The sequence below is a fragment of the Chiloscyllium punctatum genome, chromosome 5 (genome assembly GCF_047496795.1).
Source record: "Chiloscyllium punctatum isolate Juve2018m chromosome 5, sChiPun1.3, whole genome shotgun sequence".
Taxonomy (NCBI): domain Eukaryota; kingdom Metazoa; phylum Chordata; class Chondrichthyes; order Orectolobiformes; family Hemiscylliidae; genus Chiloscyllium; species Chiloscyllium punctatum.
The window spans coordinates 56,610,703-56,633,419 of record NC_092743.1 but is presented as its reverse complement, the minus strand read 5'-3'; the positions used below and the strand labels follow the sequence as shown (position 1 = coordinate 56,633,419).

The window sequence follows — 22,717 nt, the reverse complement described above, 5'->3', positions numbered from 1 at the left end:
ATGATGATGGCTTGGAGGGGAACTTGTTGGTGGTGATTTTCCCATGTATCTGATGCCCTTGTACATCATAGTGGTTAGCACTGCTGTCTCACAGCGCCAGAGACCTGGGTTCAATTCCCACCTCAGGTGACTGACTGTGTGGAGTTTGCACATTCTCCCCGTGTCTGCGTGGGTTTCCTCCGGGTGCTCCGGTTTCCTCCCACAATCCAAAAAATGTGCAGACTAGGTGAATTGGCCATTCTAAATTGCCCGTAGTGTTAGGTGGAGGGGTAAATGTAGGGGAAGGGGCCTGGGTGGGTTATGCTTCAGTGGGTCAGTGTGGTCTTGTTGGGCCGACGGGCCTGTTTCCACACTGTAAGTAATCTAATCTAAGTAATCTAATCTAATCAAATGGAAGTGATTGTAGGTTTGGAAGGTGCGGTCTAAGGATCTTTGGTGGACTTCTGCAGTGCATCATGTCAACAGTACACACTGCTGCAGCAGAGCACTGGAGGAAGAGGAGTGGATGCGGTGCCAATCAAATGGGCAGCTTTGCCTGATTGTGTTAAGGTTCTACAGTGTTGTTGGAGCTGCATGCTTCCAGGCAAATCAGGAATATCCCACTCTCTCTCCTGACTTGCGCTTTAGATGGCTTTAGGATTCAGGAGAATTCCACAGAATTCCAAGCCTCTGACCTGCTCTTGTGTTTATCTGGCAAGTCCAGCTGAGTTTCTGGTCAACTGTAGTACCCCAGGATGTTGACAGTGGGAGGTAGTGATGCCAACACCATTGAATGTCAAGGGACTGAAACTTTTTTTGGAGATGGTCATTGCCTATCATTTGTGGTGACAACTTTACTTGTTACTTTTTAGCTCAAGCCTGCATATTGTGCAGGTCTTGTTGCACTTGTATATGGATTGCTTCAGTATCTGAGGAGTTCGGAATGCTGTTGAACATTATGCAATCATCAAATGTCCCCACTTCTGACCTTACAAATGGAGGGAAGATCTTTGACCAAGCATTTGATGATGGCTGGGCCTTGGACACTATCCTGAGGAAGCCCTGTAGAGACACCCTGGAGCTGAGATGACTGACCTGTACAAACCACAACCTATGTGCCAGATATGACTCCAACCAGCAAAGAGTTAGCCCACAATAAATGTTGATTCCAGTTCACATTCATCTCACCTCTGGAATTCAGCTCTCTTGTCCATGTTTAAACCAAAGTTGTAATGAGGTCAGGAGCTGCAGGGTCCTGGTAGTACTCTAACAAGACATCAATCAGCAGGTTGCTGCTTTGCAAGTGCTGCTTCATAAAATGAATGATGACATCCTCAATCACTTTATTGATGATTGAGTGTAGATGGATGGGGTCGTAATTGGCAGAGTTGAATCTGTACTGCTTTTTAAGTACAGGACGTAAAAGGGAAATTTTCCATAGTTAGTTAGATGCCAGCATTGTAACTGTACTGGAAGAGCCTGGTTAGGGGTGCAAAAAAAATAAATCTGACCACCTGTAAAGGCCCATAATCTTTGTAGTATCCAGCACCCCCAACTGTTTTTTTTAAAACTTGGAGTGTATCAAATGGACTTAAGACTGGCAGAGTGTCAGTGACCACTGGAGGACACAGAAATGGATCATTGACTCAACATGCCTCAGCTTTAATCTTCTGCATTGATGAGTTGAGCTCTTCCATCATTGAGGACAGGGATATTTGTGAAGCCTCCCCTTGCAGCAAGTTGTTTAATTGTCCACTACCATTCACGACTAGATGTGGCAAGACTATAGAGCCTACATCTGACCTGTTGGTTCTAAGGGTGCTTAAGCTCTGTCTATTACTTGCTACTTCTGCTGTTTGACATGCAAGTAGCCCTGCTTATTAGTTTCACCGGGCAGACACCTCATTTTTGGGTGTGCCTGGTGCTGCTCCTAGCATGCCTTCCCTCACTCCCCATTGAAATCAGGTTGATCAAGTTTGTGTAAAGGTTGGGAGCTCATAGAGTCATAGAGATATACAGCCCGGAAACAGACCCTAAGGTCCAACCCGCCCATGCCGACCAGTTATCCCAACCTAATTTAGTCCTGCCTGGAGCACCCGCCCCATATCCCTCCAAACCCTTCCTATTCATACACCCATCCAAATGCCTCTTAAAATGTTGTAATTGTACCAGCCTCCACCATTTCCTCTGGCAGCTCATTCCATGCACGCACCACCCTCTCCGTGAAAAAGGTTGTTCCTTAGGTATCTTTTATATCTTTCCCCTCTCACCCTTAACCTATGCCCTCTAGTTCTGGACTCCCCCACCCCATGGAAAAGACTTTGTCTATTTACCCGATCCATGCTCCTCAATTTTATAAACCTCTATAAGGTGACCCCTCAGCCTCCGACGCTCCAGAGAAAACAGCCCCACCCTGTTCAACCTCTCTTTATAGCTCAAATCCTCCAACCCTGGCAACATCCTTGTAAATCTTTTCTCAACTCTTTCAAATTTCACAACATCCAATAGGAAGGAGACCAGAATTGCACGCAATATTCCAACGGTGGCCTAACCAATGTCCTGTACAGCCGCAACATGACCTCCCAACTCCTGTACGCGATACTCTGACCAATAAAAGAAAGCATACCAAATGCCATGTGCCAACTGCCGTAGTTGTGGCTATGCTCGCTGAGCTGAGAAGTTGATATGCAGACATTTTGACCCCTGTCTAGGTGACATCTTCAGTGCTGCAAATCAACTTCCCAGTCTGGTGAACAGACCCACAGTCACAGAAATCAGGTTGATCCCTGCTTGTGATGGTAATGGGTGAGTGGGCATATGCCAGTCCATGAAGTTGCAAATTATTCTCAACGTGAAGATGGGAGTTCATCTCCACAAGGTCTTTACGGTAAGTCACTCTTATAGTGGACGGATGCATCTACAGCCAGCAGATTAGTAAGGATGAGGCCAAGTATGTTTTTTCCCCTCACTGGTTCCCCCACCATCTACCACAGACCCAGACAGCTATTTTCTTCAGGATCCAACCAGCTCAATCAGCAATGCTGTTGCCAAGCTACTCTTGGTGAGACACATTGAAATTCCCCACCCAGAGAACATTTTGCTCCCTTGCCACACTCAGTACTTCTCTGAATGTTGTTCAATATGGTAGAGTACTGACTTATTAGCTGAACGAGGGCTTTTTGTTTGCCCATGTTTAACTTGAAGTCGTGACACTTCGTGAGATCACGAGCCAATGTTGAGGACTCTCAGGGCAACTCCCTCCTAAATGTACACCACTGTGCTGCCACATCTGCTGTGCCTGCCTTACTGGTGGGACAGAACATACCCAGGGTATTGATTCTGGGACATTGTCAGTTATAATTACATGAGTTTCACTACATCATGCTGTTGTTTGACTAGTGTCTGAGACAAGTAATACCTATTTTGGCACTAGCCCCCAAGCATTAGTAAGGAGGACTTTGAAGGGTTGACAAGGCTATTCTGGTTGCCTTTTCTGATGCCTAGGTAGATGCCAAGTAGTCCATCTGGTTTCATTTTTAGGTTAAGACCTCATAGCAATTATTGCAACTGAGAAGTTGGTTAGGCCATTTCAGAAGGCAGTGGAGAGTCATCCATATTGGGGTAGGTCTGGAGTCACATACAGGACAGACCAGGTGAGGATGGCTGATTTCCTTCCTTGAAGGACATCAGTAAGTCAGATGGGGTTTTCCGACAATGGTATCAAGATCATCAGTATGTTCTTGATTCCAGACATTTCTTATTGAATTCAAATTCAAACCAAGGTCCACAGTTGAAGGAGAAGTTGACAAAATAAATTGGAGAAGTTATAGAAAATGTACATGAAACAATTGATAAAGAAATCAAGGAATGAAAACAATTCCACAGATAGAAATAAAAGAATCATGCTCTGAATAGGGCTACTAAGTGTGCACAACATAACTTAAGAGGCAATAACAGTAAAGTAACAAATACTGAATTTTACTTTCACGATTGTTTGCTATGGATGTCAACAAGGCTCCTTTCAAGCCTGCAACCTCTAACACCTTGAAGGGCAAGAGTAACAGGTATATTGGAATACTATTACCTTCATGTTCAAGGAAATCACAGGACAAGAACAAAAACAATGAAGAACTCTATAACCAAGAGGCATAATTTATAAACAAAATCAGACGAGATTAGACCCTTAGTACACATGGATTACAAAAATAAAAACAGTGCCAGAGAACTGGTAGAGCATTAATGGGAATTTCTATATTTAGAAAGGGACAAGTCTAGAAAATTAAACTCCATTTAGCTTACTTTTTCTGATAGAAAAAAATAAATTAAATCTACTCAAAAATGCAACAGAAAAAAAAACAAGAAACTAAAACTACAAGAGTATAAATTTCAAGCATTAATTCAGACATGTGGAGCAAAAACACTGGTGACCAATGGAGCCAACAGTTTATTTCAGTGCTGTAAACATACAATTAATCATGATAACAAAGGTCATGAAAACACCTTCCTCTCTGAAATTTTAGCAGTAAGTGAAAATACAAAATGTAATTTAAAAATGTAAGTCTTGATAATTTTTCTTAACTTGGAATTGCTAACTTTTATCTTACCTTTCGATATCTCAGTATTTTCGCTGAGACCTCCACAAAGTGAGAAGTCGAGATCTTGCAGGTCAGCTGCTGAATCAGAAAGGCATTCAGTGCCACTATCCATTGCTGCACTTCCTACCGACTGTGGTGACTGAGAACCAGAACACGTCTCTGATTCAGTCCACCGTTTAGAACTGCTGTCAAACTCACTGCAAGAAGAAAAAGAAGATCTAAAATTTTCACAGCCAGTGTTGCAGTAATTAATGTTCACGTCTGCATCTATGACACAAGTACGCATCTTGGCAAGATTAATATCCAGGATTTCCACACTTAACACATGGTAGTAATAGATCACCAGAAGCTTAAAGAGACTCATCACCTTTACAGGGCAAATATGATTGTTCAATGTGGCCTTGCTAGTACCATCCATGTTAAAATAACAATTTCCTGTAGTATATTGCTGGTATCAGAATTGCAATTATGATTACCATTATGATTGCCATCTTCCAGTGTGGATGAGCTAAATGTCCATGCACCCCAGTACAGGATGCCAATCATGTTGGGGGAAGAGAAGGGGAACAGAAAGGAATATGATGGTAATAAGACTCAGTACAGTGAGGGAGACTGATACTGTTCATTGTACCAAATAGCCCAAACAGCGCTGATAATTGCATGGCCTACCTTGTCCATTGCCATGGTTGGGGATGTTTGTACTATGTTGGAGAATAACATACAGTGAGAAGGGGTGAATAATATTAGATCAGTGAATGATGTGTGCATGTCTCTCTGGTGGTGGTGGTGATGATAATGGTAAGAGACATAGAATACCTATTTTCAAACCAATAACAAGTCAAGGGATACAGTTGAGAGCAGAACATCAGTGGAAAGATAAGACCAGAGAAGGGCAGGAAGGGACACTAGGGCAGGGGAGGAAAGAGAAAAAAAGCATACCAGTTGTCAAGACTACAACGATGAAGAATATCCAGAAGCTGTACAGCATTCGTAACAAACTTCATGAATTGATAATGCAGAATAATGTGAATAAATATAATCTGATCACCATTAACTTGGCTAGAGGATGAAGTAGTTTGGGACCTGAATGTTATGGAGCATATGATATTAAAGAAGAATAGGTAACTCACTAAGGTGGAATGGTAGCTTTCACAATCAATTACTGCAGTAGTCTAAGATTGCCTAGGTTCAGGAGATAATCAACAAATCTGTTTGGGTGGAGATAAAGAAGAGTAGAGGAATTTCATCACTTGTGGGAGTGGTCTTCAGACCCAGAACAGTAATCATGACGCAAGATGAAATATACTAGAACTAACATTGGGTGTTTGACGTGGACAGACAGCAATAATGAGGAGTGATTTTAATCTGCATATTAATAATCAGATTAGTAATAATATCTTGGATGAGGAGCTAAGAATGCTTTTCTGAAAGTTTCTTACAGCAGCATGCTCTGGGACCTACCAGCGAGCAGGTTATACAAGACTTGGATACAGGGCAATGCAGCAAGAGTTATTAATCACATTAGAGTAAAGGTATCTCAAGATGACAGCATGCAATATGACAGAATTTTTTATTTAGTTTGAAAGGGAGAAGAGTGGGTCTAAGATGAATATTCTAAACTTGGGAAATGGCAAATATATGGGCATGAACATTGAGCTGGCTAAAGTGAGCCAAGATATTAGGCTTGATGATCAATCAGGAGAGAACCAGTGGCAGACGTTTAACAGGATATTTAAGAATATTCAGAATAAGCATATTCCTACTATAAAGGAGGATTTCAAGGGAAGGTTAACTGAAGTAGCTAAGGAGAGAGTCAAACATCAGAAAGAAACATATAATTGAGCAAAGCGGTAGGGAAGATGGTTGGTCAAAGAACAGAGAATGACTGTAAGGTTAATCAAGAGCTAATAAATTAGAACATAAGAGAAAGCTAGTGAGAAATATAAAAAATGATACTAAGAGTTTCCAGAGGTATTTAACAAATTTAATTGAGTGCTGACCCACTACAGGAAAGAATGGAGAGTTCATAGTAAATAATAAAGAAATAGCGAGTATGGTGAATAAATACTTTGCTCGTCTTCTCTATAGAGGATACAACAAATATCCCTGCATACCTGCAAATCTGTATGTTTAGACGAGGAAAGAAACTTAGTGAAACTGTAATTGCAAAAGAAGTGGTACAGAGCAAACCGATGGAGCCGCAGACTGATAAATCACTGGCTCCTAACCTCATCATACAGTCTTAAAATAAGTGCCTAGTGAGGTAGTATGTGCATCGGTGTTAACTTTCCAAATTTTGTTAAATTCTGGAAAGGTTCGCTCAATTCAAAAAGGTAAGGCAGACAACAAGAAACTAGATTAGTTAAAAACCGAAAGAAGTGCAGATGCTATAAATCAAAATAAAAACAGAAATTGCTGGAAAACCTCAGCAGGTCTGGCAGCATCCATGAAGAGAAATAAGAGTTCACATTTACATCTGGTGACCTGTCCTCAGAACGGATGGTAGCTACCATTGGTTCTGAGGAAGTGACACCGGACCCAAAACGTTAACTCTGATTTCTGCTTTCAGATATTGCCAGACCGGTTGCATTGGATTAGTTAGCCAGACATCTGCTGGAATTCTTTATTGGAAAGCTGCTAGAATTGAACATTAAAAGGTCATAACATTATAAAAGTGTGTTGTGAAGATGACATAACAAGAATGCAGATCAATACATATATGGGTTACATTAATAAGCAAAGACCTGGCAGATGGAAAATATAGGAAAATGTGAAGTTGCTCACTTGGACAGGAAGAATGAAAATAGGGTATTACTTAAATAGAGAATGACTGCAAACTACCAAAACATACAGGGACTTAGTTGTTGTAGTACTGGAAATTCTGAGTTAGAGACAAAAAGGAAACTGCAGATGCTGAAATCCAAGGAAGGCAAACAGGAGGCTGGAAGAACATAGCAAGCTAGGTAAGCATCAGAAGGTGAAGTCGATGTTTCAGGTGTAACCCTTCTTCACGACTGGGCGTGAATGTAAAAGGAGCTGCAGATAAAGGAGGTGGCGGAGGCAGGGTGATAGGTGAAGACAGGCACAGGGTATGACCTAGTTAATCAAAGGGAGCAATAAACCCAGTAAGTGCCTGGGAGGGGCTGAGAAGGGAGGTGATTTGAAATTGGAGAACTCAACATTGAGTCCTCCAGGCTGTAGGCTGCCCAGGCAGAAGCTAAAGGTATTGTTCCTCCAATTTGCGGTTTGGTTCATCGTGGCAATGGAGATGCCAAGGATGGTCATATCGGAAAAGGAGTGGGAAGGGGAATTAAAATGGGCAATGACTGGGAGGTCCGGTCAGCCCCACGGGTCCAGCTTAGATGCTCAGTGAACCGTCCCCCAAATTTACATTTGGTCTCCCTGATGTAGAGAAGACCACATTGGCAGCACCACCGCTTTCTTCTGGAAGGACTGTTTGGGGCCCTGGATGGAGGTCAGGGGTGTGGTGTACTGGCAGGTTTTGCATCTTTTCAGTTGTAGGGTAAGGTGGGGAAAGTGGCACAAACCAAGGACCGAAGGGAACGGTCTTTGTGGAAGGCAGAGAGGGGTGGGGAGGGAAAGATGTTCTTGATGGTGGGGACTAGTTAGAATTGGTGGAAGTGTTTAAGGATGCTTTGAATGTTGAGACTGGGGGGGTGGTAGGTGAGCACAAGAAGGACTCGATCTCTATTGTATTTGGAAGGGGAAGGTTTAGAGCAGTGGAACAGGGAATGGAGGTGGTGCAATGGAGGGCTGTTTGGATGACAGAGCGGGGGAAAGCACATTGTTCGAAATAGGTGGACATTTGGGATGCTTGGGAGTGGAATCTCTCCTTGTCCGAACAGATGCAGTGGAGGCTGAGGAATTGGGAGAGCAGGATGGTGTTCTTGCAAGATATGGATGGGAGATGGTGTAATCCAGGTAGTTATGAGAGTCTGTGGGTTTGTGGTAAACGTCCATCTGGAAACTGTCGCTGGAGATGGAAATGGATAAGTTAAGAAAAGGGAGGGAGGTTTCCAAGATGGACCGAGTGAATTTGAGGGCAGCATGGAAGGTGTGTGCGAAGTCAATGAACTGCTCCAGTTTAGCCTGGGTGCACGGCGCTGTGCCAATGCAGTCATTGATGTAACGGCAGAAGAGTTGGGGCACAGTGCCTGCGTAGGTACATAGAACATAGAACATAGAACAATACAGCACAGAACACGATGTTGTGCCGAACTTCTAACCTAGATTAAGCACCCATCCATGTACCTATCCAAATGCCGCTTAAAGGTCGCCAATGATTCTGACTCTACCACTCCCACGGGCAGCGCATTCCATGCCCCCACCACTCTCTGGGTAAAGAACCCACCCCTGACATCTCCCCTATACCTTCCACCCTTCACCTTAAATTTATGTCCCCTTGTAACACTCTGTTGTACCCGGGGAAAAAGTTTCTGACTGTCTACTCTATCTATTCCTCTGATCATCTTATAAACCTCTATCAAGTCACCCCTCATCCTTCGCCGTTCCAACGAGAAAAGGCCGAGAACTCTCAACCTATCCTCGTACGACCTATTCTCAATTCCAGGCAACATCCTGGTAAATCTTCTCTGCACCCTCTCCAAAGCTTCCACATCTTTCCTAAAGTGAGGCGACCAGAACTGCACACAGTACTCCAACTGTGGCCTAACCAAAGTCCTGTACAGCTGCAACATCACTTCACGACTCTTGAATTCAATCCCTCTGCTAATGAACGATAATACTCCATAGGCCTTCTTACAAACTCTATCCACCTGAGTGGCAACTTTCAAAGATCTATGTACATAGACCCCAAGATCCCTCTGTTCCTCCACCTGACTAAGAACCCTATCATTAACCCTGTATTCCGCATTCTTATTTGTTCTTCCAAAATGGACCACCTCACACTTGGCAGGGTTGAACTCCATCTGCCACTCCTCAGCCCAGCTCTGCATCATATCTAAGTCCCTTTGCAAACGACAAATGCCCTCCTCACTGTCCACAACTCCACCTATCTTCGGTACTAAAGAGGGACTGTTTGACAGAGCCGATAAAGAGGCAGGCATAGCTGGGGCCCATCTAAGTGCCCATGGTCACCCCCTGGATTTGGAGGAAATGGGAGAAGTTAAAGGAAAAGTTAATAAGGGTGCGGACCAGCTTGGCAAGGTGAAGGAGGGTATTGGTGTTGGGGCACTGGATAGTCTGTTGGAGAGGAAGAAGCTGATGGCCTGGAGACCATCCTTGTAGGGTATGGACATGTACAAGGACTGCACATCCATAGTGAAGATAAAGCGCTAGGGGCCAGGGAACTGGAAGTTACTAAAGAGATGGAAGACATGGTTGGTGTTGCAGATATAGGTGTGAAGTGCCTGTATCAAGGAGGAGAGGATGGACTCGAGGTAGGACAAGATGAGGTTGGTGGGGCAGGAGCACGTGAAGACAAATGGGTCGGTCGGGGTAGTTGTGCTAATGGATCTTGGGGAGCAGGTAGAACCAGGCAGTGCGGGACTGAGAACTATGAGTTTGGAGGCAGTGGAGGGGAGATTACCGGAGGCAATGAGGGCAGAGACAGTACTGGCCATTTTGGCATGATGGGTCATGGTGGTGGCATGGACAAAGGGGAGGTAGGATGTGGTGTCGGAAAGTTGGCATTAGGCCTCTATGACAGAGGTCCATTTTCCAAACTACCACTGCCCTGCCTTTGTCAGTGGGTTTGACTGTGAACCAGAAGGTTGATGCAGAGATAGTGGAGCACTGCACGTTCAGAGAGAGCGAGGTTGGAGTGGGCGAGAGGAGAGGAGAAATTGAGGCAGCCAATGTCATGTCGCCTGTCCGCACTGAAGAGGTCTAGGGCAGATACAAGATGCTGAGTGCCTGGTTAGCATGGAGATACAGCATATGAGAAATTCTAGGGTTAAGATCCTTTATTGCAAGAGTAAATAAGTTATACTTCAGTTATACAGCACACCGAGACCACATCCTGAAATACTGTGCACAGGTTTACTCTCATTTAAGAACTGAAACACCTCTAGTGCATTTAAAAGGTAGTTTACTAAATTGATACGGAAATGATTAGATTGTCTTAGGAGAACAGCTTGGATATGCTGGGCTTGTTTCACAAGTGAGGAGTGAATTGATTGAAGTTTGTATGATCCTGAATAATCTTGAAAGAGGAGGATATCAAAAGGATGTATACTCGTGTGGATTAATCCAGAACGGATGAAAACTATTTTAAAATTAGCGGGTTTTTTTGCAGCAAGTTTTTTTTTCTCTCAAAAGGTTGTGCAACTTTGGAAATCTTTGCTTCAGAAAGCAGTGCTGGAAGGATCATTGAGTATTTTTAAAACAGAGGTTGATAAAGTTTTATTAGGCAAAAGGATCAAAGGTTATCAGGGATGGGAATACAAAATAAAATCAGCTATAATCTTATTGCATGCTATAGAATTAAAGTGCCAAATGCCCTACTTTTGCTCCAAATTTCTATGTTCATACTTTCCAGCTTTAAGCACTGCAAAATATGCATTACTAGCAGACACCTTGTAGATGGCATTTCAACAATCTTTGAAAAGATGAAGAACTGGAGAGATTCCCCACGGGCTGGAAAATTTCAAATTGAATGAGAGATTTTTGTTGAATGCTATAATGATTCTTAATCCAATGAAAATTGACACTTGTGAGCTGACAGATATTATAATATTAATAAAATGCAAAAAAATGCCACCTGTCTGCTTACATGGCATTTGGAATAAAAGGCTAAGTAATGGAACATCTAATCTCTTGCCATACTGGTCTCTAATTCATGCTACATCACTTTTCTTTTGTATGTTTTGGTTGTTGACCTATAAAAATGACACATTAATCATCACCTTGCTAATTGCGGTCAATTGAATTGATCTTGGGTCTTCTGCTTGCTTTCCTTCCCACCATCCACTCATGTCATCTTTCGCTTCTCTTTTCAGATGCTTTGTACTTATGTGATGTCTTCACCTATCCCACTAGCAATTAACTCTTGGTTCAACAATGATCATTTGTATTTTGTATTAGCTCTTTGCTTCTTCATTGTTATTTTTACAGTGCAAACAAGAAAATCTTGTGTTGTGAAGTACAACAAGCACATAAGCCAGAAAATCACATCTTAGTCTTCAGAGAAAACCAAAAACTTCTAACACTGGCATCAGAATGAAGGCCACGACATGTCTCATCTAATCTCTTCATATATCTATCCTGTCCAAATTCATGCAACATCAATTTTACTTCTACATTTTAGTTGTACAAATTGTGTGGACAGGTTTGATTTCTTTATAAAATTTTCACTTATGAGCGCTACGTTATTCAATTCTGAGAGTACTAAGTTCTTCTCTTAATGGAGAATTCAAGATGCAAAAAAAATTTATTTTTTTTTTTACACAGATTATATTACTTTATTGGTTCAGTTTGTTATTTCTTCCTTCCAGAAGAAATTTTGCATGTATAAATTATAATGTTTTATTGGTAGCTTCTCTAACCATTTTTGATTAGAGCATTAAGAAGGAAATTTGACATCATAGGACTGTAAAATTTGATTGCAGACATTGAGAAACAAACAATCAGACCAACAGAAGCACACTACTCTCTAATTGCTGGAATGTTAAACCACCACCAATCAGAAAAATGGGTGTCATAAGTCAAAAACGAGGAACACTGACATTAGATTCATAAAATATAACATCTAAACAAAGGTTTTAGATTAGACACCTATCTAGGTAAATATAATAAAACTGGGAATATGTTTTGCATTCCTTTATTACCAGTCTCAAATATTTAATCATCCTAATCAAGGAGTAATCAAATCCCAGCAATTCTTTTAATTGAAAAAATGGATTATTAACAAGCATTCTCTGTGGAAGCTGTTAAAGCCCAAAGACCATATATCTTTATTTAGGCCACTTCATCTTAGCATTCCCAAACCACCCAGTCAAGGGAATCCTTACATACAATTGAAGGCAATATGGTACCTTTTAGGAAAATAGCGAGCAGCATCCTCAGGTGCCAAAACAGTCAGATCGTCCAAATAAATGTCATCAGGTCCCTGATGCTGACTTCGTTTCTGCAGACCTACCAAAATATACAGAATTATACTGCATATTAGAAACTACAAAGCTGCTAGATCCAACATCTTTCCACACTTAAATTAGGTAAAAACCCAAAACCCTGCAAAGGGAGAGGATGTCCACACTGCACCACCTCATAGTAAACAAAACAAAATCTCAGAATGATTACAATAAGAGGCCATTCATCTTTTTGTGTCCAGTTAGGCTCTGTGCATCAGCAATCTATTTTCATTCATATAACTGTTAACTAAGGTAGAAGCCCAGAAATTTCAGGGCAAAGTGTTGACATGGTTGGGAAACTGGTTGAGTAGCAGGTAACAAAGTAGGGACAATGGGTAGATACTCAAATTGGCAGAATGTTCCACAAAAATCTCTATCACGGCCTTCATTATTCAAGTTATTCAATAAGGACTTGGATAACAGTACAGAAAGTCGTGAGGAGCGTTGTAGCGAGTGTAGATATTGGTTAAAAATTACAAAGGAATATTGACACACTACATGAATGGGGAAAGTTGTGCAGATGGATATCAATGCAGGCAAAGGTGAAGCTAAAAATGGACTGAATAAGGATAGATCAGGGTACTAAGAAGATGGTATGGGACTAGGTTAACCTAGGTTATCTGGTCAGCATGGACAAGTTGGACCAAAGGGTCTGTTTCTGTGCTTTCTATCTTTATGACCCGATGACTAATTAAGGACAAACCATTCAGGAGAAATACTTCAACACAGAGTGGTAGAGGTTTGGAACTCTTCCACAAATGGCAGTTGATGCCAAATCATTTATTAATTTTAAATTGGAAATAGATAATTTTTTGTTAAGCAATGGTATTAAAGACCCCAATAGAGTTAGGCCATGCCAACTTCGATATCACTCAATGGCAGAACAAGCTCAAGTGGCTCAATGGCCTACTCCTGTCCCTAATTTCCCCATCCTTTCCACATACCCATAGAAATTCTCCCATTCCCCATGTTCATACCCCTTTCCATCACACTTGGGCAGCGCATTTTTGTTCCTAAACCACTCATCATATAACGACTTTTGACGTTGCCACTAAACTCTTCAATGACTTTCAAACACAAATTCCAGTCATCTGGTTCTTGACCTGTCAGTAGGAACAGTTTTGGTCATATCTATCTGAAACCCTTAATTCTGGCCAAATCTTACATATTTTCTCAACTTCTCTGAAAACAGCATCAATTTTTCGAGTCTATCCAATCCATACCTGAAGTTCCTTATCCCTGGAACTATTATAATAAGTCTTTTCCTCACCCTCTCAAGGCTTCATCACCTTCCTAAAGTCTGACATCAGTGTTGGATAAGGCTAAAAATAACAGGAACTGATAAGTAGTTTAACAATGAGCTGTTATATGAATGAAATTGTACTGAATCAGTCAGGTCTGCTAAGAGTTAAAACTACAGGAAATTAGGAACTGCTGTTTCTTCCAGATAAGGCATATATTGGACAAAGCATTCAGGATTGATCACATGCATGCATAATTCCAAATAAGACATATTTGGCACTGAGTCTTGTCTAAAGAGTCTGAAGAAATTCCTTTGTTCAACAACACTTCAAAGATTCATGATGTGCAAGAAGTACCATAAGTCAAGAGGTGTGATGAAGACATCAACAGAATTTCAGCCTGGCCAGCTGCGAACTCTCCCAGGTAGTAATGTTTGGGTTTAGTTACAGAAATCAGGACATTGATTGAGATATCTCTAATAGATAAAAATGAGTGTTATTTGTTTAAGTACTTAATAAATGAATTGTGGTTTTATAGTGCTCAAAGTGTCTCCATTGTATCGTGGTCTATGTATGCACTGTTGTCTCCCAGAGACAGGCAACACCAATAATTCAGAACAAGTATCTCAACAAGTGTAGTACACAAGTGAATTAATCACATTTGCATATCTTTTTATATGGAGTAGCAGCAACATAAGTACATTACCTTTTTTCTTGGATGGTGAATCTAATTTTGTAACAGTTGAAAGCTGTGTTTCAATGTCTACAGAGGTACTGTCTATCTGAGACATATCAGAGACTCCAGTTGCTAAGATACTACGTGAATCTGGGGCTTGAGAAAGCATGTTACTAAACATTTCCTCAGATGATGCAACTTCACTGTCAACAGCTGCTTGGTGAATATCCACAAGTGCTCTAGCCTCAGGTTTCAGAACTGCACGTGTTACAATTTTGCAAGCTGTGACATCCACATCCATGGCATCAGAATGATGGATTACCCTAAAGTGAGTGTTTTCAGATGGTGTAATATGGACAGTTTCTGGATGTTCCTGCCTCTCTCTTTTATTAACCTGCAAAATACAAATTAAACAGCTTGACTAACTTACAAAAAACATAAATTAGACATTAAGTAACCAGTCACAAGCTGATACAGACTTCTTCTTTGAACAGAAAGGATGAGTAGAATTATGAATCAATGGCAAAGTCTTGTCATTAATAATCTAAGTGGAGGCATTGTCAGGTCAGGTAGTGGGGAAATCAAAACCACAAGTTTGGAGAGATGTGCAAATATATGAAATTTAAATGCCACAAAGAAATTCAGATACAAGTGGAGGCAATGTAGAATAATTACTGTCTGTCTTCGGCAAACAGACTTATTAGATTAGATTAGATTAGATTACTTACAGTGTGGAAACAGGCCCTTCGGCCCAACAAGTCCACACCGACCCGCCGAAGCGCACCCACCCACACCCATTCCCCTACATTTACCCTGCAGATAACACTATGGGCAATTTAGCATAGCCAATTCACCTAACCTGCACATTTTTTGGACTTATGGAGGAGCTACCATGCAAGATTGCATTCAATGATGCTGAGGGAGGTAAAAACTTGTAGGATTAATGTCAAAGTTACTGAACACCTACAACCAATTTAGAAAGACTACTGGAAAAGTAAATAGAGTTTTAGAATACATTACCAAGTAACCACTACCTTGCCACCTTTAATATACTGGATAGAAATCTAAAAATGTTTATTAACAAGTTCTTGAAAAGACAATAGCTTGTCTTGACATACCACTTGAAGCAATTCACCTCCAGAAAATCTCAAAATTTCACTCTCCAATGACAACTTTGAAGTGAAATTAAGCATTCTTAGTGGCATTATGTTTTACTAAAAAAGACACATCACTACACACAAAAATGACATTGTCTTTCCTGAGTCCTCGTTTGTCATATCTCCCCTTACGTATTAGTTTAATTCTTCCCATAAGCAGTACTTTTATAAATACTTGCTTGATTATACAGAACTTGAATATTGCTGAAGATAGACTGATTTTGTCAATGCTTTCTGTCTTGCTATCATCAGGACAATTCAAGAGAATAGCAAGGTTAAGAAAAAACATTTAAAGTCAGAGGACAGTACTGTTTGGTTGGCAAATGGACTCAGATTGGTAGAGGTAGAAAATACACTAGTTAATGTTAACTGACAGTTAACTGCCAAGCTTGGTTTACATTTAAACAAGATAGGTTAAGCCCAGTTAGTCAAGACATTGCCCTGAGACATTAACCAGACAATAACTGTCACCTATTCTGCTGCACTGAAACAAGTGTACAGGGCTGTCAATGCTGGGTCATGAAGTATATTCAAAGCTGAGCTAGACAGGATTTCTAACCAGCAGGGGAATCAAGAGTTACATGGGTATGGCAGGAATGTACAGCCAAGGATTATCTGTGATAATCTCACTGAATGACAAAGCAGAGTCAATAGCCTTTATTGTCATATATGCAGTGTGCACTCACACATTCTTTCTGCCTGCAAAGAATGAAGCACCATGTAGCCATCAATGCATGTTTGTGCATCATAATGCAAGCGTAACTGACAATTCTAAATTGGCTGTCAGCATAACTCTGTACACTGAGGATTATGTAGCACATTATATCCAATAGTGGAACTACATCAAATGTTGGATACAGTATCTGGATGTTTTGTAAGCATGGGATACTTGGATACAGTCAGTGACTTGCTTGTTGTGAACAAAGGGAAGCGCTGTTTGATATGATCTGTCAGTCTTCAGAGTATATGTCAGCCATTCTATGGTTCATTCCTCTGCCTTGAGAAAAATGTTCCTTTTTTCAGTTATACTCAAACAGCAATTTGTTCACTGTATCTCCTGACAATGAGCTGGAACAAAATTATTTGGTTCCCACCTCTACCCACTTGAGCACAGTTCCCTTCTACTACTGACATCGCAGTGCCTGTGTCCTCACAAATCACTAGATCACTCATACTTAGTGTCCCACTTGCCATCCGGTTCCCAGCCTCTATGTCCCTCCCTGCCCACCACCTCCCATTTCTGACTGCTCCCTACTCATCTTTCTACTGCTGACGGCTCTCGGTCTGATAGTCTTGATTCATCTTACCATCCCACACAACACACTGGGGTTGGTGAGCAATTGGATGAGCAACTGAAGTGGGCCAGCAATTGAGAAATAACCCAAATTATTTAATAGGGCAGCTATCTACGGTGTTACAACTGTAGGGTCTCAAAATGAGCCTTCTGCAGTTGATGTAACCATAATTGCAGTATGTGACACATATGATAACGCTGAAAATGGCTGAGTACACTCATGCTCTTTAGTCTAACATTCAATTTCTTTGTAAGACTTTGAAGACTTCTGTGCAGCCAGTCTGGTTAACATTGTCAGATCAAGATTCCATTAATCTTCAATTTAATTGAACCGAAGGACTTGAACCACTGAAATAATTATAACCTTCATGAAAAGATTTATTTGAACCTTCAAAAAAAAAAAGGTAAATTCATCTAGTTTCCTAGGCAAGTGATGTTTTCTGCCCACCCCTCCCCCCGAAAAGCTTTGTCATGACGTCTTGTAAATTTTTCATGTCAGAACTTGCGTTCAGGCTTTAAAGGCAATATCTCAGCATGAGGAAATACTGTAGTTTTAGTTTACAATACTCAGTCTCATAAAATTAAATTGCAAAGCTCAAAGATTTTAAAATCAAGAAGGACTTGAATTGAATTCATTAATTACCCTTGTTGATTCTGGAAACTCTCCCCAGGACCACTGCATGTGGGACTCAGGTATCAGCACATCAGATGGTTTCACCATTAATTCAGAGTCACTTTTGGGAGAAAACGGCTGAGAAATGGATGCGCTAAATTGGAGAAAATGGAGGAAAAGGCATTCTTTTAAAAAAAAAATGAAAGACACCACATCTTGGAACAAAATATTTTTCAGTACAGTTCTGAGTATTTTGCTCAGAATATAAAACATTTACAATGGCAACCTTTAAACTGAGTTAGAGTGTTTTCTTCACCATGATTATCAAGATAAACTTAAAAGGTTCCTTGCAATGGCATATTAACTTAAATTTATAATTTCCCCTTCATTTTCTCACTAAAGATAGGTACTGATACTTAGGTACCTATCTGATGGACAAAGTCAACTTTCTAGAATACTGCCCAAGTGGTTTGTTTTAACATCCTAGCCTACACAAGTTATCCTGTCCACAAACCACTGCAACTGCAATTAGAAGCAAGACTTACAAGGTCACTCTGACTGAGCAAAATGGCAAAAGCATGGTTTGCAGAAATAAGCACAAACAAGGAATCAGATCGAAGTAGCACCTCCAAAATAACTGTTTCATTTAGAACTCTGGACCATAACCAACATTTGAATACAGAATGCTGCTGCTAACCATTTGTGAACTTCCTAAATAGCAATTGGTAAGAGGAAACCTAACCAATTACAGGACTCTGCAGCTACTCAATGAGTTCTGCCAGTTGATACAGTTCAAAAATTAAACCTGGAACTCTACTGACCTTTTGGCTCAGTGCTTTTCGCAACATCTATCTGCCCCCTGAGCTGAAGGAAATTCTGACATAAATATTTGGCAATCTTGCAAATTATTCAAAATTCCTTCCTAAACAATGACAAAATGTGTTGCACTGACAGAAGAGTAGCAAATCCATTCTTGGAAGTGAGGATAACAATATGCTTACATCTGTTGCAAATCGATGGGACAGTTTCACAAATGAACTGCTGCAGTTGGAAAACAGTAATTTCCAACAACTGGTACTTGAATTTTGAAACACAAATTCTAGTTTTAAAAAAAGTTTAAGGGATTCAACAGGAATGGGCATTTAATGAATACAGTGTCCTAAAGAATTGTAAACAATCCAAAAGATTAATGAATACAAAGTAGTAATCCATAGCCAATTGTATATTGACATTACCAAATTTCTGTCGTACTAGGGTTTTTTGATGCACCTAGCTATTAAGATGACGTTTTATGCTCCTGTTTTTGTTTCAAAGTCAGAATGTTCACGTAAGTTTCTATCAAAAATAAAATCACTACAAAATTGTGCTACTGTTGGTGCAGATGAAGTAGCATTTCAAATTTTTACAAAAGCAAAAGTACTTAATGCCTTATACATTGGACAGTGTAACTGAAATAACAATTTAATGAGTTTTGGTCATAGCAACAGGGTACATATCACAAGAACTATTGTCCACAATTTAACAGGCTCTCTGCTAGATCACTGAATTTTATGTTCAATTAAAAAGTATTTGTCAGACAAAGGGAGAAAATTATAACTCCCTTTGATTTAGGATTGCATTACGTACCTCTCAGCAGGAGACCAGTCACCATCAGAATGTGGGTAGTTAATCTCATGGGAAAAGGATGACGGTTCTTTTAATTCGTTGTCCTTTAAGGAAGTGTGTGACAACCCCCTATACAGAAAAAAAAAAGGGATATATGTGTTGTATTCATCCTTACATTATTCAACAACAGGTTTTTGCTCACAGTGACAATTAAGAGTTCGGTTTGCTAAATTACTGGCCTTGCTAAAGATTGCTCTCGCAGAAATAGGGCTCTGAAAATTTAGGCAAGATGCTGAAAAATCATACTTAAACTTTAGAAAGCTCTGCACACCTGGGACAATATTGATTATGCAATGAGGTTTGAAAAACAGTAGCACAGAGATTTCAATTCAAACCAAAGTCGACTGTGAGCCCCTTTCTCAGAAGTTCTTTCAACATTGACATTATCTATAGTGTTATTTTCTCTCACCAATAAGAGTCTGAAGGAAATTAAGTTGAATTTGAGGTGGGAAATAAGCATGATGTTCCATTCAAGTGGCAATTAAAGAGTCTTCTACTGAATTCTCTTGCAGAAAGCAAAGAAGCCAAATAACTGGTAATCTAGAAACAGTTATCTGACAAAAGAATAAGCAGATACGAAGGAACAAAACTAATTCTGAAATGCTTTTTGATTGGAATTGTAAAACAAGTTTTATGCACAAGCAGTCAAATACAGTACTTATAGGTTTTAAATTTTAGTTTCATATTCAAGTAACCTGGTATTTTTAAGAGACCTTTTATAAACGCAAGCATTTTGCTCATCTGATGTGGGAAAACAGCCAATCTCAGTACTAGTACATAATTTCTAAAGAAGCCAACTTGCACTGCTACAGAGACAACTAAATGTTAAAATACTAACTTAACTAACAGCCAAGGAATCAATACTCAATTAGAAACAGTATCTCAACTCTTTCCACAATTGAATAGAAAATAATTTTCTACTTCCTTATCTATCTTAACTAATTCCATCTCAACACTGACAAACAACCCGAGAACAAAATAGATAAGGTGCCTCCAGCTAATTCTGATCTTACAAGAAAACAGATAAAGTCATGACTGCGATACTGTTTATTTTACGATATGGTGAATGTCACATTACTTTAAGTCATTGGAGTGTAAAAAATCATGTACACGTAGAAAGACTGAATCAAATTAAGCTTTCCACATTAAAAAATTGGATTTTAACAAATCAATTGGAGCTAGGTTAATCCCAAAAGGACTATGAAGGTTTTGAGCACCATGTTAAGCACATGTGTACAGGTCCCTTTGATAAATGAGGGGTAGCAAGACACTGGCCAAATGTCAGCTGGAGATCAGGTCAATCTAAAGGGTGAGGACAATTAGTCAGGGAATTTGACTCATGCATTCTGTCTCAAAGGAAAAAAAGAGGTTTCTTGTCCAAGGTCCAGGCTTGGATGTGGTTTGAAATTTTTATTTATTCACAGGATATGGATGTCACTGGCTGGGCTAGCATTTGTTGTCTATCCATAACTGCCCTTTACAAGGAGCTGGTGAGCTACCTTACTGAACTGTTGCAGTCCATTTGCTGTAGGTAAATTCAAAATGAGTTCTGGGATTTTGGCCCTGCGACAATGAAAGAATGCCAACATATTTCCAAGTCAGGATGGCGAGTGGCTTGGAGGTTAATTTGCAGGTGTTCCGATGTTTCTGACGTTCTGGTCATTCTTGATGGTAGCAGCAATGGAATCAAAAAGTGCTATCTAAAGGAGCCACAGTTAATTTCTAAAGTACATCTTGAAGGTGAAACACTGCTGCTGGCCGCCATGAAGGGAGTGAATGTTTGTGGATGCGATGACAAATAAGTGGGCGACTTTTGCTGAATTGAGCCAAGAGGTGGGACAGGGAGAAACAGCAGTTGAGCAGACAAAGGAGTGGATATTGGTGAGCTGGGGCAAAAGAAAAGTGGTTTATGGGCTCTCAGCAGTGGGTGAAAATGGACTGGCAATGAAAGCAGCCCATGTGTTGACATGGTCTGGAGTGTGGGATGTGTGTGTGCTTTTTCAAGTTGCTAATTTATGAAATAACTTTTTGAACACATTACCTGTGTCACCAAAGTCTTGCCCATTACTTGAAGAAAGGCACAAACAGAGGGCTCTAATTGTGCAGGCATGACCCTACCTCAGGGGTAGGAGACCTAGGATCAATTCCCACCTATTTCAGACGTATGTAATAATATCATTAAGCAGGTTGATCAGAAAAAATATAAACAAAGAATGGCACAAAAATTTCTAATTTCCTGCTCAGTAACAAGTAATTCTGTCTTTAGAAACAAGACATTCAAAATTTATGACGACAAAAAGGGCAAATTCCTTACAATCTTTGTTTGTTTTGTGCAACAGCTATTTTAACGAATGTTGCATACTTGATCTTTCTATTGAAGTGAAAATGCGGAGAGGTGACTATAAGCTGATTACTCTGGTTTCAGTAACCACCAATCTGGAGTGAATGTAATAACTGATTAATCCAAGACTTTCATTCACTAAGTAGATTACTATTGATAGCTGTCAAGTTATATAACTCCACAAAGGACAGATCATAGGAGATGAAGTTTACTTACAGATATCAGTGAATATATTGACAGTTAAATGATTGTCTACACTAGAGAATATGAGAAAATAATCTTTAACATTACAACTAATCGGTCTTTATTTACTGGAGCAAGATAAAAATCAAATTGCATAACTAATTGCAATCAGTTTTGAAATGAGTACAGAATAACCAAAAGTCAAAAGGAATTTTATGAGTTAGAAGCTTAGAGAAAGATTTATTTTTACCTGGGAGAATGTGTTGGTTTTTCATCATCAGAGCTAATGTCCATTTCAAAAATGTCTTCACTGCCAGTTGATGACACACGGTCTTCTTTTTTGCTATCTAGCTTAAATTTCTTCTTCCTTCGCTTTTTCTTCTTTATTGAACCAATGCAGACAGAGGTCTCTGGTGCAGCAACCTGACCAGTACTATCCATATCATGATGTTTTATCTCTCGGTCAGCTGGGGATTTGCCCAATGTCAGCTGCATACCCTTGAAAAACTGCCCTTCTTCCGTAAGGATGGGTGATGTAGCCAGGTGAGGAGGAACTTTCTCCTAGTTAGAGAGAGGAAAGCATTTACAGCATAAAATACAGAAAGACAAAATAGGATTCTGGGTAATTCAGGAAAACATTTCTGGCTGTAACAGCTGCTCATTTTTGAGGTATATTAGGTGTTCGAGGAGATTCCCTCAAATTGCAGGAGCAGCAATTACTGTTTTATATGCTGTTACATTGCTTTGGAACTTGAGAAAAAATTAAGAACAACAGCACTTTTAAAAGTGAGAATAACAGACAAAGGAAGCATATGGTGAGGTCAGTGCAGGAGGGAGACAAAGAGAGAGAGCGAGACACAGA

General features: G+C 40.2%; 1 protein-coding gene across 3 annotated transcripts in view; it reads right to left on the bottom strand.

Annotated features, from left to right (window-relative positions):
• The window catches only part of lpin2 (lipin 2), a 121,516-nt gene that overhangs the window by 44,518 nt on the left and 54,281 nt on the right, over positions 1 to 22,717 (bottom strand). For all 3 annotated transcript variants that reach the window (XM_072570378.1, XM_072570377.1, XM_072570379.1), the window contains 6 exons: positions 22,106 to 22,416; positions 19,293 to 19,400; positions 17,697 to 17,820; positions 14,633 to 14,996; positions 12,590 to 12,689; positions 4,584 to 4,771 (listed from right to left, as the gene is read on the bottom strand). In XM_072570378.1, coding sequence (XP_072426479.1) covers positions 4,584 to 4,771; positions 12,590 to 12,689; positions 14,633 to 14,996; positions 17,697 to 17,820; positions 19,293 to 19,400; positions 22,106 to 22,416 — 1,195 coding nt within the window. The remainder of the gene's footprint in view (positions 1 to 4,583; positions 4,772 to 12,589; positions 12,690 to 14,632; positions 14,997 to 17,696; positions 17,821 to 19,292; positions 19,401 to 22,105; positions 22,417 to 22,717) is intronic.